Raw genomic sequence first — 26,983 nt, 5'->3', positions numbered from 1 at the left:
CTCTCTCAGCGTTAGAAGTACTCAAAGTTCGCTAATTTTCGAGAAAATCGCATTTTTATATTTTTGTAGTTCCAACTTTCACCGCTAGATGGACGCCAATTTTTTAGTCCATGAAATGGGCTATTTTTCTATTTTCCTTAGTAATGGTCCTAGCAGGCTATAATTATATTCGTTCAATTCCTTAGGCGACAAGGAAAAATTTGTATATCTCAGAATTTCGGAAAAGTGCCTAGTTTCCGAGAAAATCGAGATTTTCTATTTTTGTAGTTCCAACTTTCACCGCTAGATGGACGGCAATTTTTTAGTCCATGAAATGGGCTATTTTTCTAATTTCTTTAATAAGGGTGCTAGAGGGCTATGAAAGTACTCATTCGATTCCGTAGGCGATAAGAAACAATTTGTATATCTCAGAATTTCGGAAAAGTCCCTAGTTTTCGAGAAAATCGAAATTTTAGTTTTTCGTAGTTCCGCCGCTCGCCGCTAGATGGCGCCACCTGTACCGTTTTCGACCGAATTCGACAAAAATTGATTTTCTGGCTTTATTAGGCATCAAAACGCATCAAACCCTAATAGAAATTTGTTTCTAAATGCCTCAGGAACCATACTACGTCATCAAAGTGCCGAAATATTCATTTTTTTATTTTCCTTATATGCGTGTTCGGACCCTCATTTTTTAGGTTTAGTTCACCCGTTTCGCCGCTAGATGGCGCTAGTGGCACCATTTGCTAGAAAAGCGCGCGAAATTATAATATTTTAAAATATTCGTGTATATTAATGAAAAATGAAAAAGGTTTTTACTTCGATATTACGAAATAATATTAATATTATTATTTCAAAGCTATCAATACTATAAATTTAGAAAGTCAAAGCGTTCTTTTAATCCCTATATCACATTCCCTTAGCAATTCCTGTGTACCCACCTAATCTCTTCCAAAAACCGGAACATAAAGCAACTTTTATACCCCTTATATCACAAGTAAATATCATAAACCTTCCTAATCACCTATTGTTTCCGCAAACATTATAAACAATGACGTAACTATAGCTATAACTCCGAATAACCCCCTCAGAAATGAACAAAACAGTAAACTCATAAAGTCCAATCACAACAATACTTGCATACACAGAAAATATTCTCGTATCACCATACTACGTCACGCATTATCGCCACGCGTTATATAGCAGAAATCCTCATGCCAATGGGTGGAGTCCGTCATTCGACTATAAAAAAAATGCAAGTATAGAGAGATGAGACAGGTGTACGAGATACCCGCATGAAAACGTATTCATAAAGCACTCGATGGTGGTCACGGGTGGCCGACCGGAGTTCCGGGCCCACTTCCGGACGTATCCGCACCGGTACGGTTTCTTTTTTAAGTTAAGAACGTTTCAGTTCTATCCGCGTACAGTTACACGGCGTTACCTTCTCCCTGCTTCTTCGCGCATATCGTACATGCGTTCGTTTAAATCCAGCAGATAAACAGAGAGGATGGATTTCTCTAGACGGGTGAGTCCGCAGAAAAGCGTAACAGCGTAACTGGTGCAACAGGTACAAGAAATACGCGACATTTAATCGATTGTTTGTTTCTTTTTAATGAAAGTAACAAACTTCCTTGAGCAATTAAACCGATGACGTGATTCTTTGTTTTGGTGACTGGAGCGACATTCCGTTCTCTCATTTTCCGCGTATCGCTGATAAATTTTATTTCTTTAAAGTCGAAAGTGATCGGCAATAGCTAGAAGTGAAAAAAGCGCGCGAATCCTTTGTTGTATTTCGAGAAAGACCGCGGTGGGCGTCGGTGTACTTCCTGTCGCAAATGATCGTCGCAGACGTACACTTTGCATATATGAAAACGTGGGCATGAATGGACACAGAGATACATCTGCAAAGACAATAGCCTCGCGTGTGCGATCGTTGCACTTTGCTAACATTGATGAGCAGGTTCTGCGCACAACTGTTACATCACCGGTGCTGAAATATTTGTACTTGGGATAACGCAACGCGTGTAAGAAAGCGTGGAAATACTAATTGCGAAGGAAACGACGGGCAAAAAGCGAAAGAAATTAGTTCAGTAGCACTCGAGTATAAATATAAGTATTCAAGTAGAAGCACAAGTATTCAAGTATAAGTACAAATATTCAAGTACAAGAACAAAATAGTATTTTTACAATAATACTTGATTTGATAGTTTTATTAAAAGTGTCCTCCATTTTCTTTTCTATTACGAACATCGTCAATAGACCTCTTTTAATATTTTTAGCAAAGTTATGTTTTATCAAAAGTGCCTCCCCTTTTCTTTTCTATTAGGAACATCATCAACAGACAAGTTTTAACATTTTTAACAGAGCTAGTTTTATTAAAAGTGTCCTCCATTTTGTTTTCTATTACGAACATCGTCAATAGACCTCTATTAATATTTTTAGCAAAGTTATGTTTTATCAAGTGCCTCCCTTTTCTTTTTTATTAGGAACATCGTCAACAGACAAGTTTTAACATTTTTAACAGAGCTAGTTTTATTGAAAGTGTCCTCCATTTTGTTTTCTATTACGAACATCATCAATAGACCTCTTTTAATATTTTTAGCAAAGTTATGTTTTATCAAAAGTGCCTCCCCTTTTCTTTTTTATTAGGAACATCATCAACAGACAAGTTTTAACATTTTTAACAGAGCTAGTTTTATTAAAAGTGTCCTCCATTTTGTTTTCTATTACGAACATCGTCAATAGACCTCTTTTAATATTCTTAACAAAGTTACATTTTATCAAAAGTGTCTTCCCTCTTCTTTTTTATTACAAACATCATCAACAGACAATTTTAAAAATTCTTAACAAAGTTACATTTTATCAAAAGTGTCTTCCCTCTTCTTTTTTATTACAAACATCATCAACAAACAATTTTAAAAATTCTTAACAAAGTTACATTTTATCAAAAGCGCCTTCCCTTTTCTTTTTTATTACAAACATCATCAATAAACCTCTTTTAAAATTCTTACCAAAGTTACATTTTATCAAAAGCGTCTTCCCTTTTCTTTCCTATTACACAATGTAACCTGTATTAAGATCCGTCTGTAACACTTAATCGTACACGGATAACTGGGCAGTGTTAACATCATTGGCCGTGAAAATACCAGGCTAATTAATCCGCCATAAAGCCAAGGATTAGGTTTCGCAAATTGTGTTTTAGCTCAGTCGCGATTACGCACGCATGTACGCACACAAGCGCGACCGATTGCGGATCACCTGTGATTAAGTCCTCCCGAGGACCTCGCGAGTTTTCATACCCTAGTTTTCTGCCGGCAACCGTACGGTGCGATCGTGTTTCTCCGTTGCGAAATTCACGCTCGTACCCGAGATTCCGAGCGCGATCGAGCCTGTGGCCGTGCGATCTTTAAACGAGAGCGGATCGATAGTGATATGGAGGCTTTGGGAAAGATCGAAGAACCGGTGTGTATACAATTCTAATTAATCGAAGAGAGCGTGGGAATTGTTGCGCTTTTCATTGATTTAGAAATCAAAAGTAAAAACAATGTGTCGAATTTCACTGATTTCTCCTGCGATCGTTTCAAACGCTCCTGAATCCTGTGATGGCTTTCAAGATCGAAGGAACTTTTGAACTTTTGAACGAGTTTATGTTAAAGTCTTTTTTGTTTCTCGAATTTGATGCAGGACGACAGAAGTAACCGTTCCGACGACTCTAACGGTGAAGTGTTCAAGAATGTCCCGAGGAACAGCAGCACGTTTCGCATTTGGAAAATTGAGGTAAGAAGAAATGCAGAAGGTGAAAGTGTGAAATCCGAAATTGTCTAATGTTCGCGACAGGGTTTGCGAGTTACGGCCGTCACAGGAAGTAATATGGGATATTTCCTCTCGGAGTTCGCGTACATTATCTACGCGGTGTCGCTGAAAGACGGTCCACTCCCTTATCCTGGAATGCCGGTAATTTCTTCCTTGCTTTCTTACATTATTTAGCCACTTAATCTACACATTCTACAAACGTGATATTTCTCAAATCCCATAAACGTTCAACAATAAGGTGAAGGAGTTAAAGTCCAGCCCCATAGTCCGCGTCATCCATTTCTGGATCGGCTCCACCTGTGATTCAACGATTTCCGGAGCAGCCGCCCTCCGAGCCGCCGAATTAGACTCCCAAGTTTCGGCCACGATTCTCTCCCGCGAGGCCCAGGGCCGCGAGAGTCCAAGATTCCTATCGTACTTCCGACAACGTCTCGTCATCGAAAATTTCCATTTTGAAACGCCATCGTGCACGCTGCACAGAGTAACAGGCGTAGCGGTTCCTGTTCTGACGGAACTCGAAAAGGTTCACTGGGACCACTTCAGCTCTCGGGACGTAATTCTCGTAGACGTTCTCTCCAAGTGAGTATATACCGGAAACCGAGTAATTATACAGCTTGTCTAATGATCTGTACGATCGTTTAACTCGGGTTCTCGTTTAGCAACTCTATTTCGAATAACATTTCGCGTACCAGTTAAGCTTCTGTTCGTTTTGTTGGAGCTCTCACCGTCTCGCAAGAATTCTCTCGAATCTAGAATGGTGCTTGAATAGGAAAATCCGAGAGAAAGCCTGCCACTGTAATTATGACATTGAAACAGGGGAATCGTCTTCCTTTGGCTGGGATCGTTATCGGACCCCCTGCACAAGCGACACGCAGTCAGCATCCTAGAAACAAGAAAAGAAAATGGACGCATCGTGATCGTGGACGACGGCTACGAACAAACGCTGTCCCAGCGAGACCGACAGTTATTCGACAGCGTTTTAGAGCCATCCACCAGAGTGGTGAAGCCTGACCGTCCTCACAGAATCAGTATACCGAGTCCGGTGAAATTATACAAATGCAGCGAGCAGTCCGGCAAATACAAAGTCGCGGAGTTGAAGTCTGGACCCATTCTTCGTTCGGACCTCACGTGCGAGTCCGTGTACCTGATAGATCGCGGAGAGGCAGGAGTCTGGGCCTGGGTCGGACGCAACGTGAACGCTCGAGAGAAGTTGGAGGCGATTCGCAACGCTCGCGGATTCGTGAAAAAGAAGAATTATAGTAACGGTGTGTCGGTGGGAAGAGCGATCGAGACTCAGGAGCCGACGGAGATGAAGGCGCTGGTCAGAGGATGGGAGACCGCGAAGACGAGGCCGCTTACTTTGCCGATTAATTTCGAGCCTGATTACATGAACGAGAGGCCTAAAATGGCAGCTGAATGCCAACTGGTAGACGATGGGTCAGGTGAAAGAACGCTGTGGAGAGTGAGTCGCAAGGAGGGTATGGTTCAGGTGGAGGATAAGGGAATATACTACGCGGAAGCGTGTTACGTAATGTGCTACAAGTACGGTCAAGGTCGCAGGAGCAAGACAATAGTACGTACCACGTATGCAACCACAAAGTTAAATGATAAATAATTGAGAAAATTTTAGGTGTACTGTTGGGAAGGCGTGCACTCCATCAACGTGGACCGAGAGGCCTGTTTGGAAACGGCTTGCAGTTTGGCAGAAGACACCTCTGGACAGTTAGTGAAAGCGTGCCAGGGCAGAGAACCGCCTCACTTGCTGCAGATTTACGACGGAAAATTGAAAATATTAGCTGGGCAACATCGTGATTCTCGTAAGTCACATCTGCGTGCATCGCTTTGAATTTCTAATTGAAAAATATTGCAGCGCCGGAGAAGTATCTCGTCAGAGTTTTCGGATCCACTCCTTACACGTCCAAGGCGGTTGAACGACCTTTGAGAGCCAGCAGCCTCGATTCCAGTGGAGTTTTTATTCTATTTTGTAGTACACCCGTAGTGTGGTGCGGCGGTAAAAGTACTGGCGATGCTAGGCAGGCGTCTAGGCGACTTGCACCTAGAAACGCATTGCTGATGATCGAGAATAACGAGGATGACGAATTCTGGGCAGAGATCGGAGGTTCTCTTCTCTTCTCTTAGTATCATTTTACATTTCATGTGTTTAATCTCTGGTTGAATTTTCTTAAGGTAAAGGCACGTATGGCACGGAAACGGTGGACGATGGAGAGGAGCTTGAGAAACATCTGTACAGGTGTTTAACGGAGAGCCAAACGTTCGTCGGTGAAGAAATTCTTGGATATGGGCAAAGTAATCTTCTTCCGGAAGCAATTTGGTTGCTGGATGCTGGTAACGTGATATGGATTTGGATCGGAAAGTTTTCGGCTCCTAAGTCATTGAAGGACTGTATACACGACGCAATGATATTTCTATACAATCATCCGGCTGGCCGAGATCGAAACACGACAATTTCTGTAATTAAACAAGGTACAGTAAGGAAGCATACGTTCATGAAAATATAACAACAAACAAATTTATCGTTTCTTTTTCAGGAATAGAACCTTCAACGTTCGTAGGACTCTTTGATAATTGGAACTACAATTTATTAAGGGAGTATAAATCGTTTGAAACGTTTTGCACGCTCTTGCAAGACAAGGAGTCCATAACTAAGATACAGACGTTGTCGAAGTCGTCGAGTGAATTTGATAATTATGTGAAGTATCCTCTTTCCGTTTTGAAAAATGACCCAGAAAATTTGCCATCAGGTGTTGACGTTGTTCGTAAAGAGATGCATCTTACGTTTGATAATTTTATTGCAATTTTTAAAATGCAACCTGACGAGTTTGTCAAACTTCCTGCTTGGAAAAGGCAGAGGCTCAAGCAATCAGCTGGACTTTTTTAACGTCTGGATAGTCTTAAGCTTTTGTACCATAGTCATTGTAATCAAAACATCAAGATAATCTTTATACTTTATTGTTTGGAATTAAATTTATTCATTGAAAGAAATATAAGAGTAAAGTTTTATAAATCCAAGTAAATAATATATTAAGAGGAAACATCCATCGGTTCTGCCTCGACTCTGCGAACAGTTTCTCCTTCGATGATTATAGGATGGACTGTTTTATTGAGTATAGCAGTGGTACCGCGTTTGTATCGATAAGATATACTGCGCTCTCCCTTAACGTTGGCAACATCGTAAGGGCGTAAAAAGTCGACGGTACCTTTACGTATTACGCACAGATCTACGTTAGAACCAGAACCCAAATCGTTAAATACACCGGCACGAATAGCGTCTGCGACTAATTCTTTAGCTTCCTCTTCCTGAATAAATTACAAAAATCAATTAACAATATTTAAGTATGGCTAATAATTCAATTGTAAAATATTATGGCATGTGGAAACATTTTACCTCCATGCCAGGCTTCCATCTACTTTCAAATACAGCCATTGCAGCTAATGATCCGGAACCCATGGTAGTGTACATGTGTTTGTCTGAAGAGCCATGAGGGAAAATAGAATATAAATGTGGTCCATCTAAATCGACACCTCCTAATATTAAAGCTGCTCCAATATAGCCTTGATAACGAAACAGTAATTGTTTAAGCATTGCATTTGCGGTACACACTGGTACTATACGTCCAGTATTTAAACGATGTAACTCCAATTGACTGAATATCATCTGAGTTGTCATTTCAGTGTCAGCTGCAGTTCCTGCTCCGCAACAACTTCAAAATGATTGTCAAATTATATTGTGCTGTTCAATGTTATGAAACATAGTTTAACTAAAATGTTAAAGCAATTTACATAATATACTTACTACATATTTTCAGCAAGGTAATGAATTTTTCTGCAGTTTTTATCAGCAACTATGGTACCTTCGGTTGCTCTTGTGTCAGCACCAAGAACAACTCCATCTTTGTAAATAATTCCAGCAATTGTTGTTCCTGTTTTAACTGCTTTGGGTGCTGGAAACCCATTTTTCACTAACAGATTATTCCTGAAAAACATGTACATTCAAGTAAAATTCATACTGAAACAACATTTGTTATAAATGACACAGCATTATTAACCTATGATAGGTTATGTATTAGTATATATTCATCAGAATTGTCCATGTTGTTAACAAATCTTTTTTAATAATGTAACTTTGAAATTACACGTTACCTTTGACAATAGTCGAAGGAAAATCCAGGTGCGGGAATTTCAGGAACAAGTGCAGAAGCCATGACTGAAAACTAAACTTATACCGCCATCAAAAAGAGCACACTAATCAAAATTGAACGAGATTTTCTACACTTTGACGCTTTCCTACAGATGGCAGCTCTCCGCAACAAATACCGGCATTCAATTAGGAATTAAAATTTAAGATTATAATGGATTTAAAAATTGATTTATTAAATTATTGCTATAAAAACTTATTTTTTTTTCTAATCACGTTTAGTAATGATACATTTTATTTTCGTTAAAACTATTTACACGAATCTGTGTTTAAAGTAAAGAACATTAATTTAAATTTGATATTTTTACAAATAATCATACTACATATAGAATGAGACTTATGATACATTATAGATTTATCAGTATTTATTGGTTATGCATTTAAAAGTACAGCATATTTGTTCGTAATTACATCCTGTACTTTTAAAAAAGGTACAATACATTGATCATAAATAAGCTTATATTGGTAATTTGCAATAATTGTTGCATTACAAATTTTTATATTAATATCAAATAACAAAACAATACTCTATTAGTTTATTATTGATACGGTATAAGATTTATTGTCTTATCTTGAAAAATTTATCAATTTATAAAATGTAAAAACTTTGATGACAAGTTTTGTTATGTTTCCAAAATTACAAAACTTTTAGGATATGCATATGGTTTCACATAAATAATGCTACTTAAAAATCTAAACAATGAGATAAATTATACATGAAAATATTTAAATAATAACATGTTCAAAATTCACATTTTTACACCTATTTTAAACGTGAAAATGTTATGCTTATTACACATATTAGAGAAATACAAATACATATTTAAATTCTAAATGATGTAATTATTTTGTACATATTAAAGATTATCCCTTTACTGAAAAGTCATTTCCAAATATTTACCATATTACAAATGTTAAAATTATATGTTAACTAAAAAATAAATTTCATAATATATAGTAACGCTTGTACAGACACCACGATATAAGACCATTTCTTATGAAAACAGAAAATATGTTTAAAGAGAACCAAATAAATTAATAATAGATGATCCATAATAGTAAAACAAAATAACAAAAATAACAAAATTTATATGAGATTGTGTACTACATAGGCTATCAGCTGCCTATATAATTATTTGAACTGTCAAGTTTTTTCCAAATAATGTTACAAGTTGTGTATGAATATAATACGTGTTACAGGTATGGAAGAGGATCTACGAGTAAACAAGCAATAACATATAAAATGCCCAAAAACATGTTAAGTTTAGCAGTTTGTTTAGGCACACTCTGAATCATATGAGGGCTTCTGAATTGCTTTTCTATTTTAAAGGCGGTCGGTAAAGTGATTACTGGTAACAAAAACCAAACAGAATACCTTAATGCAAGCACCACAAGAGTGACATAAGGTGTGAATAATAAAAAAGCATACAAAACATGAGATACTGTATGACCTATTAAGATAGCTAATGTTACTATTCCAGCCTTTTTGTCACTCTCTAAATCTCGTGTATTGTTACTATGTAAAATAGCCTCTGTATTTAATGCAAGAGGTATAGCATAATATATTGTACCTAATTCAATGTAACCAGTTTGAGCCATGAATGCAAACAGAACTGAAATTGGACCAAAGATGACTAAGATAAGAACATCACCTAATGCAATGTATTTGAGTCCAATCCCTCCAGTATACAGAAAAGAAGAGGATAAGCCTCCAAAGTACACAAGTGCTAGGTGCTCCATCTTTGCAGGAGATATAGTAGTTAATAAAACAAAACCTAAACATCCTGCTGTATACAGTAATGCACCTAATGACACTAACTCATCTTTTGATAAAAGTTGATCTACTAATATCCTGTCATCGCTTTTTCGGCTGTCCACCCCTTTAATATAATCAAAATAAGTGTTTACTACATTACCAGCTCCATGTACACAAAACACTGTATATAGAGTCAGAATGAAAGATATCCAACTAAAATTTGCTAAGCCTGTTAACCGATATGCTAATGCAGACCCAAGAAGTGTTGGCATTAATGAAGCGCTTAATGACCAAGGTCGTACAGCTAGGAAGTACGAAGATAACTTCATTAGTGGAGAATTTAACGTCGATGACGTTGGTGAACAATTTGGACTGTTTGACATTGATTTTCCTCCAATTTCCTTAGTAGAAATCCCAATACCATTGGAAATCATATTTTATATTGTGCTACAAATAAGACATAATAATCATTATATTGTTCCTTGATTATAAATGTTATAAAATTTAGTATCATACATGTATAATTATAAATTATTTCAGAAGAATATTATGAATTAATATACAATAACAATACTCTATATAAAATGGACTATAAATTATAATACACAATTTATACTATAATTATACTACAATAAAATAATAATATATAGTATAATATATTATAATATAGTGGATGATATAAATTATAGTATATTAAATTAAGTTACTTATATAATACAGAAACAAATTCATAATATATTTCTCCAATTAACACAGTAAGTAGCATTATAAACATATAAATTCATTATTAAAAAATACATTTGAATCAATATTAGTAATAAATATTTTACAAGAACTACAATAGGATTTGTAGTGTGATTATAGTTTTGTATAATAAGTTTATCTATGATAAGAGATAATAACATATCATTATTAATATTATGCATTGGACAATTTTCAAATACAATTTATTTTCTAATTTATATATTGGATTATCGAAATAAATTTACCTATATACCTACTGTTAGTCTAGAGGAGAGAAAGTTGGGTTAGACCAGTCTCCATAATTCTTTAACGAACGTCATAGTTTTTAAGTACATCTTAAACATAATGAAAAACTTCGAGATTTTCAAATTGAAATATTTTTCACATAGTTGACATTTGATACGTGTATTTGAGGAAAAATTTAGTTCCTCTTCTTGTATACGCTAACTGTAACGATGACGTGTTTTCATTAATTTGCATGTGGCGCTATCTGAAATATTTCTCTTTTTTGTCAAGTCAAAAATATTGACGACATTCACTTTCCTAACAAAATTGACAAACTTCCAATTCATTTTTAACGTTCATAAAGGAAATAATGTATGTTTAATCATGTATCATATTCATTGCAATCTTTTTATAAGCATATCTCCTGTTCTTTTTATATTTTCTAACGAATATATTTCATTTCACGAAAGAATAACCTTACTAATTCGATCTTTCTGCGCATGTTAATTCTGTTCGGATCTACATACTCTGTAATGTATGGTAACGCACTTGCGCTCTTACGACGATCGTAATACTGAATGTGGTATGTACAGTCGAATGCCGCAGTGCTAATGGGGACTTTTCTCCCTTGGCCACAATTTTCCCTAGGAAAGTACATTTTCTCTCATGTGTATAGAATGAGAACAAAATTCCATATTTTCTAATTCTCATTGATCACAATAATTTTTCTCCCACTCTATTTATATATTCAAAAATTTTATAATGCATCTTACATCTTATACATTTACCACGTTGTGCTATTTTATTCGTCCCTATAGCATACATGACCACGAGCAAAAACGCATTATAGAGAAGCATCGTATCGAGAAGAGTAGTATCAAGAATTTTGGGCTGCCAAATTTCGCATAGAATTAATTATAAATGCATTAGACTGTATTATTGTTATAAGCAATTAATATTACCAAGCTTTTAAAGAATAATTTATTACAAAATTTTTATCAGATAATAAGATCCATGTAAACTCGTCATAACACCAAAATATACATGTATATGAAATGCGTATGTACGACACTTAACTCGTCACTGGTGCTCTTCGTTTAGCGATTAATAAACGTTGGGACTTCGATATTGTTGGACGTTCGCTTCAGAGTTCTGTGTTCCAGAAATTTCTGAGGACCCGTGGATGTAATTGCTCTCGAAAATTCGTCCTGTTTCGTCCAGTTAAAGTTTCATATTGTTCAATCTTGGGATTATTGATCGTAACTTTTTTTACAAATACTATCTGATCAACTGTTTTCCAAAATGTCCTTGTTCGGATCACTGATGGGTGATCTTGATGATGATCCTATTTTTGGGTGAGTTAAAATTATTTTTAACTTTTTAATTTTGAGGAGTAATACTGTAAACATACGAATTAAATTATTTTTTCTCTATTTTATATTAAATATCATTTGAATAATATAATATTAATATAACAACGTAAATCTGTAACAAGGTGCTTATACATCTATATAACACTGAAATCATATATTATTTAACTTCAGACACAAATTTTGTTTCTATGGCACCTTACTTTTGTTTACTGCACACTACCCTTTCCCTTAACTTTTCATATTTTTGTAATGAACTGACAGCCTGAATTGTTAAAATTCTTCTTTCATAAACTAATGAACAATCAATGGAGGTTCTGTTATAAATAAATTATTTCTGATAACAATATTTATGTATAATCTGTTGTAGGTCTCACATGCAATCAATGAGACAAATGTACTCATTGTTTAATGATCCATTTGGCATGATGGGTCATCCCTGTCATAATGCCATCGCAGACGGTAATCATAGAAGCAGGAATCGTCAAAATGATCTTCAAATGATGCCTTTTGTATTTCCACCAATGCCATCATTTAATATGGTCAATTTGTTTGGAGACTTTGTATGTAAATTGTTATATTTTATTTATAACATTTATGGTACCACTGAAATCAACTAATTGCATTATGACAACTATGTTTTAGGATAACATGGCATCAAATGGAAACTGTCATTCTTTCACTTCAAGATCTGTAATGACTATGGCTAGTGGTCCTGATGGACGTCCACAAGTTTATCAAGAAACTATGTCTACAACAACTGCACCTGGTGGCGTAAAAGAAACAAAGAAAACTGTTTGTGATTCTCGTACTGGAGTGAAAAAAATGGCTATCGGTCATCACATTGGAGAAAGAGCACATATTTTGGAGAGAGAGCAAAATGTTCACAGTGGTGAACAAGAAGAACGTCAAGAATTCATTAATCTTGATGAAGGTAACTAATTTAATATATATATATATTACTTTTTGTGCATGAGAAATGAAATAACATACAAATTGTATTTTGCAGAAGAAGCAGAGAGTTTTAATAATGAATGGGAAACGCGCACTCGCCGCGGAGTCGGTGCTGTAGGCAATTCTCATTATGGTAATCATCATGGTCATAGAAACCGCACTGATCATAGGCAATTGGCTTTACCTGATCCATCAGGAAGGTTAGTTTAATAAATTTATCAGATATATAACAAATAGAATCTCGAAAAAAAGTATTTTCTGAAGGTAGGATAAGTCTTAAAGATATGGATAGTAGTTAATTTAATAAAATCTCAATATTTTTTTATTATATTTTTTTTACAACTACATGCATGTAATAGGGTATATTTACCCTACTCTAGTAAACATATATGTTGAAACAGAGAAAATATGTTGCATCTAATTGATAGGATTATACATGCATGTACAATGTTATCAAAAGTATAGCAATATTACTGATAAACTTCAATTTATGCAGTGTGCATAAAAAATCCAGAAGACGAACCAGTAAAAAAAAGTGAAGGGCAACATGGGATCACATCATGCTATGTCACTTCTATCTCAGTCTATGCATTCCCTATCAAAATTTTGTATCAAGCATTACAATAAAAACAAGTAGGCTTCAGTTTTAATTTGTTCTGTTTTTAGTTGCAATGTTGCATGCCCTGTAGGTGTACATGCATTGCATTGTAGTATTTTTGTGATATTTATATTTTCATTTTATAGTACTTTCACCACACAACATTGAAGTAAAGCTATCATATAATTTATGTATTATTATTTATTAACTGATGTGTACATCAGTACAATAAGGATAGTTTAAGGACAATAAATCGTGACATATTTTTCAACTTTAAATCTAGATTATAGTATCTTATAGCAATGTAAAACCGTCAAAATTATAAGTACAATAAATAAAACAAATATGTCATTAAATCACGTAATATTGCACTTGATGTCTCTTTCATTCAATGTATAAACATAAACTGAATTTCAACTTTAATCAATAATTTGGTGGAACTCGGTAATTTTTTTGCTTTATTTCGTCTTTGTGTTTTGTTTTTATTTATGTGTTGTTGATTCGCTTATTATATGCTTCCATAGTCGATATTCTAATTCTTCGAGACGGACACCTCTTAGATGTAGTTTAAAATCTCCATCTACATCTAGAATGTACAGCCCAACTCATACTTTAAGGTAAGTTTCTTATTACATTGTACCATCAATTTTAGCTCACTTTTTAAAAACATGTCCATGTGTTTATATTATGAAATTAATAACAAATAAATAAAAGTATAAACGGAATCTTATATCCACAAAATAACATTTTGTACCATATTGTGCAATTACAATGTAGTATGTTATTTATGGTATTTAGATATAATTGCAGTGTGAACTTTTAATTTGTTGCATGCAACTGTTTGTTTATATATTCATTAGTTTTATTAGCAATATCTAAAGACAATTATTGGTGTATTTATTTATCTTGTAGTTTTTTTTTTTTTTCTAAATAAAAGCAGACATTTTTTGGTTTATTAATTTTAAGTTAAAAGGTTCACTAAATACTGTAATACTCTACTGTTACTATTACTTATAACTGCTAGAGTATTACTCCGTTTTATATGCGTATTATTTCATTGTGTACAGTAAAATATTATTTAATCACTGTATTTACTTTATACTTTTTCCGTTTACATTATCTGTAATACAACAAAAACGTTGGTATAGAATATACCATATATTGTGTATTGCAGGTACAGCCGCAAATATTAATAAAATAAAAGCATAGTACACAGTGATGGCACTTATGCAACGTAAGTACGTTGCTTTACATTTTAAATATATGTTTAATATTCTTGAAATTTTACTGTAATTTTCTGGATATGTTTCCAATATTATTACAAAGTTTTTAGTAAACATTTATTAACTTTAACCCTGGAGTAGACGCGTCAAAGTGAAAATTACTCCACAGGTTTTCAGAGCACTGTCCCATAAATACAAATAATCACAGACTTCTCCTTTACAGATGTTCTTACTATAAATTTAGTTACCTGCTTTGATACATTGACAATATTTAATAATACTTTGTTGAGTGCAACAAATATATTCGCACTTATAACATTATAAATTTTGCTGGCTCTTACATGTGCTCCTGGGTTAACTAAAATGTGATGACTTAACAGTTTTTACACATGGACTAATTATATTCATGATTCATTTTAAATCCGATCTCACAGTAAACAAAATAAATTATATTTTAACATTTTCATGTTTACAGTTCAGATTCAGCCGATCAAATTGAATCTGCTAATGTTAAATCTACATCAGCAGCATCTACAAGTGTAGGAAACCGAAAACGTAAACATACACCGAGTACCAAAGTTTGCAAAAAGAGTCACACTGTGTCAGATAGTAATGTTTAGAATTTCTATTAAATTGGTTTGAACTATGTTCTAACATTACTGCAGAACTTCGGTGAAGTTAATCTTATATGGAACCTTCTGTAGTATATTGACAATGTAGGAACTACTGATCTTATTTACTCTGATAAATTTAAAAGTGTTAGTTATATATTTTGTAAATCTCTTTTAAGAAAAAGCTATTTTTATTTAGGATATATAGAATAAACTTATCGAAGTTTCACTGCAGTTATTTTCCATTTTCCATATGAACTATTTCTTAGAATCTCTGTGGATGAATAAAATATGTGTAGAGTCTAAAAAGTTATATATCAAAGTATTTGGAAAAGTATGAATGTAAGAATATTATGGAGTATCTAATTCTTTTGGATGTCTCTATAACTACATTGTCACAAAACTATTATTATCACTATTATTATTATTAATTTATCGTTACAAATTATTGTTAAAGTATTATCTTTTAGTTCTATAAATCGTAAATGTTTAATTTTTAGATTTTGTTTAAAAAAGTAAGTGAAAATGTAGTTACGAATTTATGAATATATTTAAGAGTACATCCGAAACTAACGTATTTTAAAGTAGTGTATTTATCAATAAACATACAGTTTAATGTAATAAGTTTTTTCATTATGATTTATTTAAATAAAAGTTACAGATTTAGTATAAATTGAAAACCCATTTTTATGCTAAAACAAAAGAACAGAGCAAATTATCCCTAATACCACTATTTTCATGTGTTTTTATATAAGTAAAGAACTAATTTAATGTTATTCAATGTTATTCCAATGAAAATATTATCAAGTTTATAGTAACTTCAAAATCATATCAAATTAAATATTTCTATTAAATGGTAATATAAACCTGACTAATAAAATATTATCAATATATATTTTAAAAAAATTTCCAAAAATTGTTGATATACCTTGTTAATATTTTCATTCAATCACGTCACAATAGTGCGTAAAATACAATATATTTTTATTCAATTTCATTAAAAAATATCATGCCCTATATCGTAACAAGAATAAAAGTAATTTTTTATAACATATAGCAAAGCATTAACACGAGAATCAACAAAAGAAAAAAGAAGTAAGAGGAAAACTGGCAAAAAAAGTGATAGATATTTCGTTTGCACCACGCGGGGCGGATTGATGTCTGTTAATTGTCTTCGGCTAAAGTATTAATTCTTGAATTAATAGTCAAGAGTTGTGCCACGAAAGCGGTATCGCTCATAACCGTGGCAAGAGCAGAAAGTAAATCTTGTACTGCGTCTTGTGACAAGGCTAACTGCCGAGCACATTCTGCAATAATTTCCTTTTCTTCAGCATCAGAATTAATCTAAAAATATATATATTTGTTAGTACTTTCACGTTAATTATTTAATCATATTTCGTTGCAATAAAAATACTGTACCTTTGGTGAACTGCAAAATTTGTTGAATGCCATTTTGATTCTTTTCTTGCCGTTGCTAGTTTGGTAAAAAACTGTAAAAGTTTGTGCATTATGCATGTCTAGCACAACAGGAAAATATATACCAGCTGTAACATGCCCTTTAGTATCTCTGGCCAGAATACTCCTGAAGTTATAAACCAAATTTCTACGCTCCGTAACATCGATGGCAGTTAAATATGGCCTTGCCACATAAATAAGAGCAACTTGTGTTCTTTCCAAAGTACCAGATCGAGTTTTCCTTTCATGCCATTCGACATAATCGGGGTCATTAGCACATAGAAAGTAATTGTACTCTTTTTTACAATCCGGTTCGTCAGACTGAATAAACCAGCCTGTATGTGGATACAATTTATCTTCCATCACAGTAATTACACGAGCTACATGATATCCGGGATCGAGAAGCATAACTCCTCGGCGCCCACTAATTTTAATTTTCAGGCACACTAGTACATGTTCCTTTTCTCCACTGTCTGCAGCGGGTGGTCCACCGACGTAATTAGCAACGTTATCTATCGTCTGTAAAATATCACCTGTTAGTACAACATTGTCTATATCGTATGAAACAAAATAATACAACAAATAGCAAACAGACCTCCTCACAGGACACTAAATAGAGGCCACTTGCTATATCAGCAAATCGTTTGTTTAAATTCTTTAACCGGTGTAGTAACTCAAATCCCAAGCCTACGCAAGTATGGTGTTCACGTGTTATGAGTGGTTGATATTTATGATAAAATCTCTCCAGTACATTTTCACCACTCGCAGTATAATCCTTATAAAATCTGTAATTTATGAAATAGAATATTAGTAAATGCTCTTGTTAGATTATTGAAACACAACAACATATGCAACACTTACTTAAGGAAGTTGCCAACAGTGTCATAGCGGTGCTCACGCAGTAAGTGCTGCGTTTCCAATTCAACGCTGCCTGCTAGTTCCTCATACTCTTCGACCGTGGAAACGGTCAGGGCTGGTGCTTCGTAATGGGCCCATACCGGCAGGGGTAGCGGCACACCCCTAATCCAGGGCCCGCGTGCCTGCCCCTGTGGCTGGCACCATATTTCTGCCGTCTCGAGTCAACTCGGCCATTCGCTTCCCCAACGGCCAACCGTTGGCACAAAGCCATGCTCATCCCTGCAGCTGCTTATTGGCTCCACAGGGCTCTCTCCGTGTTTTATACTCTTCTCTCGCTCTATAAAATAAGGTTCTTTAGTAACAATTGCAACAAACTTTATAACATTCTGAATAGGTATATGATAACTATTACAAATAACATATTTTATACTCTAATTTCTTCACAAGTGAATTTATTTTCTTTAATTAATATAACTAAAGTTTTAATTCAATTAACTATTACTTCTATCGCTAAGTATATTTACTGTAAGTCCACTGCTATTTAAGAACTCGAATCAGTTCACTTCCATATGACAAAATTTGCGAAATAAATGTAGAAAAGAGGATCGGATTTGTCGTTGGCTTGGTATCCAACATGGCGACAGTATGTGCACAGTGAATCAATACACGACCAAATAGATATGTAACGTGCCACGTGTCTAGTACGACCTTCATCGCATAATGTTACGATTCGCGCTAATCCACTGTTATTTTTCACGTATTCATTAGAAAAAAATAATTCCAATACCGATGTAGGCTTTTAATTTAGGAATGAAGACATTAAATCTTCACTGTTTAATATTGTTCAGTTTCGTTCAAAACAAACCAGTTGTTATCTCGCAAATAATTACGTAAGGATAAAACAATGATTTATTTCAATGTTTTTCTTGAATCGATATATCGCAACAATTATAAAATAAAAAAATTTTAATTAAATTTGTTTCGAAATATAGCAATATCAATGATACCTAAAATATTTATCTTTACACTCGGCTTCGTACACTTCATGAGTATATATCATTTAATTTTTTTGCATTATATTACATACATCATTATAATTCTGTATTTACCATTTGTTGCGTCATTAGACGTATTGACTCAATGCAAAAATATGCAATGCTTGAAGTGAAAGGCATTTCCCTCTTGAACTAGGGCACACAAGATATTTGAAGTACACATATGGAAATTATTGGAATAAATTAACAGTTTCTTTTGGAAATATACACGGCAGCGCACGACACATAAAAAAAATTAAGATAAATATACAACTTACCCATACAATGAGCGCACCAACAAACAAAAACTTTCTCTGTTCTCAAGCTTGGTACAGTTCACACGTCCGAAGTCCAAGTAGAACTGAAGTGGTGGTATGCGAGCGGAAAGTTATATACGTTCGGAACGTATCGCTCTTTACCCTCCCCTTCTCCGAACCATTGATAGTTTACCACGTGACCGCTACTCATGTATAAAGTTTAAAAGACGTAATTGCGTACACTAGAATTTTTATAAACAAACAAGGAAACTGATTTCTTTTTCTCGTTTTACATTAAGTACACTATAATGTTACATCCTTTCTCGTGTTACCTCCAGCGATGTTTCACGTATCTTATAAACGCGTTTTCATGTAACTCTTCAAATTTATACATGCGATTTAAATTTTACGGTTTCCCTGTTTCCTATACATTTTAATACCTAAGAAAGTAAATTCGTCACAGGAATCTTTGTACTTAATGCGATTAGCTGCATGCGTCATGTTCCTAAAAAATACACCGTTTCCCAGCTGTTCGAGAATCGAAGCCTTACGTCAGCTCCGTCTGATTCGAATAACGTCACGATAAATAATGACTATATTCTCTGAACACACTAATATAATTACAATGGACTTCCTGGAAAAAAGACTGAATACATACAAAGTTGAACATTATTCATTATATAATTATGTGAAATGCATGAAAACTGGAAATAAAATTCCGTTGAAACTTCCGACTATATTCGCAGTAGTATATCTTATCGCGATAAAACAGCTACACGGTAAAATGATCTCTGTTTTAATGAGTCGGTGACGTCGAACAGTTCGCTGAAACAAATATTTATGTTTAAATTCATACACATATATAAATGTGTATAGATATATAGTTTGCTTGAATATACTATCAGCCACGTGATTATAAAGTGATTGGATATTTGCTCGGATATAATAAAATTACGACGTAGATACTTGTTCAGAAAAATGATATTTACACAACAATTATCGATATACTTTGTTCGAAATCAATTCTGAAGTAGGGTAAAATTGGATCGCTTCGATATCGATTTGACGTACATCCATATGTATATTGTGCGATTCTATCGAACAATTTGAAAGGTATTTGTCGACTATTGCTCTTTATATCGCAATCGCTTAATTGCGCAAGGTATAACAATGTTATGATTCATAGAGGTCAATGACGCAAAAGTATAATTTGCGTACTATTAAAGTACTTTGCACCGTTATCGTAAAAATAAATGCGTATAAAAATACACGGATGTATCTGCGCATGTATGTACAGTAAATATGCATTTTAAAAAATAATAACAGTGAGACAGGTTTCTTAATTCAGATAACATTTATTGCGATGAAAATGCTTACAAAACATATGCATATATATACACTTTTTGTTCAAACCACTTATCCTTCGCTATCTGACGTTAATGAAGTTAACCAGCATTCATTGTGTTAAAAATATGTATATGCCTTATGTTTTACGTAAGTTCAAAGTCTGCCATCTAATTTTTCGATAAGTTATTTGCAAATGATAACCTATCTTTAGCAATCCCAATGCTATTACGTATTACCTAGACCACTCGATCGATACAAATAAACTAAGAGCATTTCGATGTACAAGTAATATGAATGGTATTAGTTTTTATTTATTCTACATTTTAATTAAACAGTTAGCGTACAATTCTTAATAATTAAAATTGTTTTAAATGTAAATGCGCAGTTTAGTTTACTTCAGTAAAAGTTTACCTTACGTTTCGTTATAATTACAAATTTATTTTTTATGTTTTAATAAATAAGATTTAAAGTTAAATATCTCTGTACAAGTTTGATTATTTGCACGTGATGCGATGAACCAATCATGTGATCCAGCTGCGAATATCGATGTTAGTGCATACGGACGAGATTGAAAATTGTCCGTACACGTAAGACACAAGTGTCTCGCAAATGTTTTAACGGTATGAATTTCTATAAGAAATTATTGTTTTACTAAATGGCATTAGCATATTTTATGACTATCGTGAAGAGGTTTTCTATAAATTTTCGTTCGTATATTTCATTCTTGTTATAAAAATAAAATACAATAGGTATAAGGTGCACTTGACATAGTGTGTAATATTTGGCTAGTGAATGTTTTTATATATGCTATATGATGTTCATCGTTATCCTCAAAAATAATTATCTTGTAATGATATGAAAATTGTATAGTATTTTATTTTCAAAAGTTAATTTATTCGGTACATGAACATATGGAAACTGTGACTATAAAGTATGTAATTAATTCTTTTAAATTTCAGGATGCAAGAAGAGGACAATACAAATTAAGTAAAAATGAAGTTGACATGAAGTTGTTGCTGTGTAATATTCTTTCGTATGCATGTCCAACTTGGGACGGTTGTAACATTATATTAGAAAGATGACAATATTTATGTAGAAAATAATTATAATGCAATTGCACATATATTAGGAAGTACTAAATTCTTTTTTGTATTTTCTTATATTTGCGATACAAATATTTACATTTATTTTTAAACTTATTGTATCCTTACAGAGATTTAAAAAAATTTGCCAACCATGTCTCTATCACAAGAAGGATCTGACCTTTCAATATTGGAAAATGAACCAATGGATAATTTGTATCTTGCATTGATACAATGTTTTGCAATTATATTGTGCGGGTAAATTTTTTACATACATTTAAATATTAAATTATTATATGTTTACTTAAAATGTAATCATCAATTATATATTTTTTTCAGATATGTCGCAGGAAGGTTTGAAATTATCAATAAAAATGAAGCAAATGGTTTAAATACTTTTGTAGGAACATTTGCTTTGCCTTCTCTAATTTTTATGTCACTGGCAAAACTAGATTTTAGTTTAGTGAATTGGAGATTTCTTCTTGCTGTATTATTAGCCAAAAGTTGTGTATTTTTTATTGTTCTTGGTGTCTCTCTAGTCATTAAAAGACCATCAAACCCTGGTTGTGCTGCACTCTTTGCAATATTTACTACGCAAAGTAATGATTTTGCCATTGGATATCCAATGAGTATGTATAATAAAAAGTGTATATGTACACGAATACCTATTAATAATATAAGACTAACAGTATATTTTTATAGTTGATGCACTGTATGGAGCAACTCATCCTGAATATGCAGCATATTTATATCTAATGGCACCCATATCTCTGGCAATTTTAAATCCAATTGGTTTTGTATTGTTAGAGATTGGTAAACGTTATGACGAAAATCATAGAAGTTATAAAAATATGATTTATTCTATTATAAAAGGAATTGCATTGAATCCAGTGCTTCTTATGACTATACTTGGTATTTTGGGAAATCTAATTTTTAAACACGTAATACCATCAGTTCTTGCCACTGTTCTCGACGTATTTGGTAATGCTTTTTCGGCCAGTGCACTTTTTCTATTAGGATTAATGATGGTAGGCAAAGTGCATAAATTGAAGGGTACAGCTCTCGTTATACCTGGCATATTAATATCAGTAAAATTATTGGTTCTTCCTTTAATTATAAGAGAATCGATTATCCTTCTAAATGCTGGAGAAAATGCTACAGCTACTCAAGATTTAAGTACATATGGATTTCTGTATGGTACTATTCCAACAGCACCAGCACTATTCATCTTTACTCTTCGATATAATCTCGAAATTGATTTAATTGCATCGGCAATGGTTGCTTGTACCTTTTTATCTGCTCCACTTATGTTTGTCTCAGCAAAATTAATTGATGCTGTTTCTGCTGGGAAAACGCCAGCAGATTATGCACATTTGTTAAATGTATTTTCTTTCGATGTGAGTATCGCTTCAGCGACAATTTGTATATGGTTGATTGGTTGTTTCATCGGATTAGGACGAAAGAAATATAGATGTGCTACTCATCAGTGTACATTATGTATTATAGTTGCACAGGTTTGTACTAATATAGTATAAAATTTGTATAAAATGCAGTTCAAATGTTATATAAAAAATATGATTTCAGTTAGCCACAGCTATAGGTGTAATAATTTGGACCAAACTTGAATCGCGTAATACCGGATCAATTTTATGGTAATTTGCGCTATATTTTTTTAGTTACTTTATTTAATAAATACCTATATTATTATAATCATATTTTAGGTACATACAGTTCATTCTGATTACAACAGGAGTATATGCGAGTCGCATGTGGACAGCGGCAATAGCCGCAACATTACTATATTTAAGTTCTCGTTCCTTGGATTTTGTTCAAAATGTACAGAAATGGTTTTATCCTGTTGGATGGGGGTATGATCAAATTATTTTTATTTATAAGTAAGATACTAAAATAATATTAATAACTTTTACATTTACAGAGTTCCACTTATAATAGTAACTATAATGTGTAGTACAATATCTCCAAAAAACTCTGAACTTGATTTTAAAAATCCTAATTTTCAACTGGGTAGAATTCAAGCTGCAATTTCTACTTTTATACTGATATTTTGCTTTATTGGTATGTTCTAATGTACAATGTGGAAGCTGGGAAAATTACTTTTGGAAGAATAATGACATATTTTTTTTGCAGTAACATTGGGCTGTTTAGTTTTACAGCAGAGATATCAACGTAGACATGTTTCAACAATTTACAGTAATTTAATAGATGGAGAAACTTCTAATAATGATGGTGCTGAAAGACATTTAGTAGATGTTGAAGATCTTGTTTCTCCTACTTCACCTACACCAATGTAAGTAATTTATAAAAAATTTTAAATTAACACACATTAAAGTTACATTCTAATTAATATTTCATTGTATCAGTATTGGCTGCGAATATCCGGATGGATGTTCAGGTGGAATATGCAGAAATAACAACAATGAAAATGATGACTGTGATGCACATTCATACAATAGTGATGAACAGATTGATCCACAATCTCTTAGACATCTTGTATTTCTTATTTTACTTCTTTGTTCTATGTTTATTGTGAGTCAGTGAAATGTATTTTTAAATTTAAAGTTATTGTAAAGTTGTAAATTAATGTTATATAATATTTTTTTATAGGGTTTGTCTATATCAATTGGAACATTAATAATGGAAGAATTGACCGGCGTTTATGCGGAATTAGCATTCTTGGATGTTGCTTTAAACTTTGGCCAATCAATAATTGCATTTGCCATTTTTGGATTAGATCCTGGCTTTGGAAAATTAGGATGCTGGTTACGAAAAATGTGTCGTAAATGGCGCGCTGGTAATAATATATCATTTCTGTGTTCATTTTGTTTGTATTAACAATTTTAGGCTGTGATATAGACTAATTTTTTATGTTTGTAGAAAAAGAATTGCAGCTTCCTTCTGAAGATGCATTAAGCCCCGAAATAAAAGCCATACGGGATCAATTTAATCGTTGCCACTTAAGTGAATGTCGAGCTCGTATAGCTATATGTCGCAGACGTTTATTAAAGGTATACAGAGGTGTTTTTACTGGAACCGATTTAGTTAATTGGTTACTCGAAGCTGGTATTGCGCAAAACAGAGACGAAGCTGTACAATATGGTCGAAGCTTATTAGAAAGCAGAGTTTTACAGCACATTGATAGTACTCATCATTTTCATGATGAGAACATGCTTTACACTTTTAATGCTTAAAATACATAACTTATTTTTTTGTAAATTCTACAAAAAAGAGTATTTTCATAGGAAAAACACTTTTAGTTTGTTGCATAATTTCATTTGATATGGAATTAAAAATCTTTAATTATCAATGTATTTATTTTGTTTCTATATTTTTTTTATATGATACTATAAAAAGTTTTCTTTGTGCTTGTGGCTGTGTTTTTCTGTTAGAGTGTATAATAAATGACATAATCTTTATTACATAATTAAATACTTTAGAACAAAGTAATACAATAGTATTTAATTTTATAAATACCAAAGATGAATATTAACACTTGACTGCTGCTTACTTTTTTACATCATTGTTCTTTACTTTATTTCTATTTATTGTATATTCATTATTCACAATTTGTTGACTGGGAATCTTAAACTATAGATTATAAAAGATTTTAAATATAATTCAGAGAATAGTAAAAGTCATATTTTATGAAATATGCAGCTGTATAGAGTATTAATATCCAATTTTATATTTGTAAATTTTAGTATTATGCACAGTATTAATTGTACCCTTTTTTTTAAAATAGAACATCAGAATATCTATATTTTGTACAAACTTTTTTAACATTTATACAATGGCTATGTTTTGGAAATAGCATGTTACTGAAATTCATATTTTTTAAAATATTTTTTAAGTATATATTTTTATTAGATGACATTATTAAAATGCTGAAATGTTGTATATTCCATGTATCAGCTTTAATCTGTTATAAATTGCAAAACAAATATAAAATAAATGTTGCTTAACATGTTAATGTTGTGTTTTGAATTTAATATTTAATGATGGAATACAAGCTTAGATATAAAAACGTAATTACAAATTATTTAGAAGCATAAATCATCATCTGGATCTTCCTCATCAAAGTCATCTACATCTTCTGGTTGATAATGAATTTTAGATGTATTTATTACATTTGTGTTAAGGGTGTACGGTAATACCGTTTCTTCCCTTTGTTTCATTTCATTTTCATTTATTTCTATTCTAAATGAAGATTCAACTTTCTGTTTTTGACCATCATGTATTAGATCTAACTTTTTACTTTGTATTTTAAGTTTCTCTGATTGAATTTCATATGTCATATTATTCTGAATGACTAGTTCTTGTTGTTTTAAAATTCCTCCACCTAATTTACGATGTATATATTCAGTTATATAATTAAAATTGTTATTTGTTTGTGCTTTGTAAGATTTTATTATCTTTACATATGTAGTTCCTAAAGTTTCAATGCATGGTACCTTATCATATACAAAATCTCTTCTGTAAATACATATTAACTGTGATGTTTGTTTGTTTAATTTCTCTAAGAACCATAAAGCCTTTGATAAACCAACATATAAAATTAAAGATGTCAAACAATCAATGATTATTATAGATTTCATGTTTGTATTTTTCAGAATATGTTCAAGACTATGAATATCTTTTTTGTTAAGAACATTTATATCAATTTCATTTACATTTACCGTGTAATAATCACAAATGTTTATATTATTCGACATAAAAGGTTCAGGTTCATTTTGATACACAGACTTTGGATCAGAAAATAATAACAATTCAAACGTACAATTAGAATCTTTTTCTTTCCACATTTCTATCCATCCTGCAATTAATTTTCTTGCATACATTGCATCCACTCCTGAAATATATACATATAACAACAAACCAGCTATAAAACTTGGCAAAATATAGAAATTTTTTAATATATTTCTACCGCACCTTCATCAAGGACGATTAATTTTGCACCTTCTACTAAAGGTAATGTTTTTATAGATGTCATAATATTAACTATAATTAAACGCAACAAATAGAATAAATAATTCAATCAACGATAATCACACAGGGTGCGCAGATAACAAATATATCTCTCTATACAGAATAAAAATAGTTTTGATCAAAGCTATAATTCAAACTCTAATTCTCAGTTCAAGGTCTATGTTTATTTAATCAGTAATATTTAACATAACGTATAAAATTCAGAATAACACTTTACATCATCTCAACATTTTTGATTATTGATGCCTCATGGCAATCACATGGGCACAAACTACCTAGCGACATAAGACAACGTATGTATCATTGAATTTATTAAACGGCGGTTCGACAAATGTTAGGGTGCGTTTAGACTAAACGAGCACGAACGAATATTCTTGCTTTTGCTCTAATCGCGTTCAGTGGTGGATTTACCCGACATCAAGACGAGAGCCGACAGGTGTCGCTGTTAATGGTC

At 32.8% G+C, this 26,983-nt stretch overlaps 7 protein-coding genes across 25 annotated transcripts; 3 read left to right on the top strand and 4 right to left on the bottom strand.

The window, feature by feature from the left end:
- The first annotated feature begins 1,338 nt into the window (after nt 1–1,338).
- qua (villin like protein quail) lies at nt 1,339–8,068 on the top strand. 3 transcript variants are annotated; one of them, XM_076536938.1, is made up of 9 exons: nt 1,339–1,359; nt 3,667–3,759; nt 3,820–3,936; nt 4,034–4,374; nt 4,612–5,368; nt 5,426–5,612; nt 5,666–5,914; nt 5,983–6,279; nt 6,345–8,068. In XM_076536938.1, the coding sequence occupies exons 3-9, from the start codon at nt 3,853–3,855 to the stop codon at nt 6,692–6,694; spliced, it is 2,265 nt and encodes a 754-aa protein (XP_076393053.1). In that variant the 5' UTR covers nt 1,339–1,359; nt 3,667–3,759; nt 3,820–3,852; the 3' UTR covers nt 6,695–8,068. The 3 variants fall into 3 exon arrangements, with proteins under 3 accessions (XP_076393053.1, XP_012148687.1, XP_003699987.1); XM_012293297.2 differs by lacking the exon at nt 1,339–1,359 and adding an exon at nt 1,370–1,507; XM_003699939.3 differs by lacking the exon at nt 1,339–1,359 and adding an exon at nt 3,038–3,444.
- Nucleotides 6,750–8,094, bottom strand: Prosbeta2 (Proteasome beta2 subunit). Its single transcript, XM_003699917.3, has 4 exons — nt 7,957–8,094; nt 7,610–7,789; nt 7,202–7,517; nt 6,750–7,113 (listed from the first exon to the last, which is right to left on the bottom strand). Exons 1-4 carry the CDS (start codon nt 8,016–8,018, stop codon nt 6,838–6,840), a joined length of 834 nt encoding a protein of 277 aa, XP_003699965.1. The 5' UTR covers nt 8,019–8,094; the 3' UTR covers nt 6,750–6,837.
- Nucleotides 8,095–8,925: 831 nt separating this feature from the next.
- Nucleotides 8,926–11,329, bottom strand: heix (UbiA prenyltransferase domain-containing heix). 3 transcript variants are annotated; one of them, XM_012293318.2, is made up of 2 exons: nt 10,757–11,329; nt 8,926–10,214 (listed from the first exon to the last, which is right to left on the bottom strand). In XM_012293318.2, the coding sequence occupies exon 2, from the start codon at nt 10,199–10,201 to the stop codon at nt 9,206–9,208; it is 996 nt and encodes a 331-aa protein (XP_012148708.1). In that variant the 5' UTR covers nt 10,202–10,214; nt 10,757–11,329; the 3' UTR covers nt 8,926–9,205. The 3 variants fall into 3 exon arrangements, with proteins under 3 accessions (XP_012148708.1, XP_012148713.1, XP_012148700.1); XM_012293323.2 differs by having other exon boundaries at nt 10,765–11,329; XM_012293310.2 differs by having other exon boundaries at nt 10,769–11,327.
- Nucleotides 11,330–11,800: 471 nt separating this feature from the next.
- Nucleotides 11,801–15,726, top strand: Mlf (myeloid leukemia factor). 9 transcript variants are annotated; one of them, XM_012293664.2, is made up of 7 exons: nt 11,801–12,091; nt 12,477–12,669; nt 12,752–13,040; nt 13,116–13,260; nt 14,183–14,275; nt 14,833–14,892; nt 15,357–15,548. In XM_012293664.2, exons 1-6 carry the CDS (start codon nt 12,039–12,041, stop codon nt 14,849–14,851), a joined length of 792 nt encoding a protein of 263 aa, XP_012149054.1. In that variant the 5' UTR covers nt 11,801–12,038; the 3' UTR covers nt 14,852–14,892; nt 15,357–15,548. The 9 variants fall into 9 exon arrangements, 8 of the variants coding, with proteins under 8 accessions (XP_012149054.1, XP_076393065.1, XP_003699988.1 ...); XM_076536950.1 differs by having other exon boundaries at nt 14,833–14,896; XM_003699940.3 differs by lacking the exon at nt 14,833–14,892 and having other exon boundaries at nt 15,357–15,726.
- A 733-nt stretch (nt 15,727–16,459) lies between these two features.
- Nucleotides 16,460–18,026, bottom strand: LOC100882240 (uncharacterized; the record flags this gene model as incomplete). The annotated part of the gene is made up of 4 exons (XM_003699941.3): nt 16,460–16,836; nt 16,912–17,466; nt 17,543–17,732; nt 17,809–18,026. Coding segments are annotated over 4 exons (1,143 nt in total), but the record flags the coding sequence as incomplete, so codon positions are not given.
- Nucleotides 18,027–18,988: 962 nt separating this feature from the next.
- On the top strand, nt 18,989–25,064 carry anchor (integral membrane protein GPR155 homolog anchor). 7 transcript variants are annotated; one of them, XM_076536940.1, is made up of 12 exons: nt 18,989–20,209; nt 21,403–21,575; nt 21,657–21,783; nt 21,865–22,154; nt 22,228–23,039; nt 23,110–23,177; nt 23,247–23,393; nt 23,462–23,601; nt 23,674–23,833; nt 23,907–24,072; nt 24,151–24,337; nt 24,421–25,064. In XM_076536940.1, exons 3-12 carry the CDS (start codon nt 21,680–21,682, stop codon nt 24,732–24,734), a joined length of 2,388 nt encoding a protein of 795 aa, XP_076393055.1. In that variant the 5' UTR covers nt 18,989–20,209; nt 21,403–21,575; nt 21,657–21,679; the 3' UTR covers nt 24,735–25,064. The 7 variants fall into 7 exon arrangements, with proteins under 7 accessions (XP_076393055.1, XP_076393059.1, XP_076393058.1 ...); XM_076536944.1 differs by lacking the exon at nt 18,989–20,209 and adding an exon at nt 20,240–20,383; XM_076536943.1 differs by lacking the exon at nt 18,989–20,209 and adding an exon at nt 20,410–20,590.
- Elp5 (Elongator complex protein 5) lies at nt 23,673–26,928 on the bottom strand. Its single transcript, XM_003699920.3, has 2 exons — nt 26,473–26,928; nt 23,673–26,392 (listed from the first exon to the last, which is right to left on the bottom strand). Exons 1-2 carry the CDS (start codon nt 26,531–26,533, stop codon nt 25,584–25,586), a joined length of 870 nt encoding a protein of 289 aa, XP_003699968.2. The 5' UTR covers nt 26,534–26,928; the 3' UTR covers nt 23,673–25,583.
- Nucleotides 26,929–26,983: the final 55 nt, after the last annotated feature.

This window comes from Megachile rotundata, chromosome 11 (genome assembly GCF_050947335.1).
Source record: "Megachile rotundata isolate GNS110a chromosome 11, iyMegRotu1, whole genome shotgun sequence".
In the NCBI taxonomy this organism is placed as follows: Eukaryota; Metazoa; Arthropoda; class Insecta; order Hymenoptera; family Megachilidae; genus Megachile; species Megachile rotundata.
The sequence above is the reverse complement of the archived record's forward strand: the minus strand, read 5'-3'. Positions and strand labels throughout refer to the sequence as shown.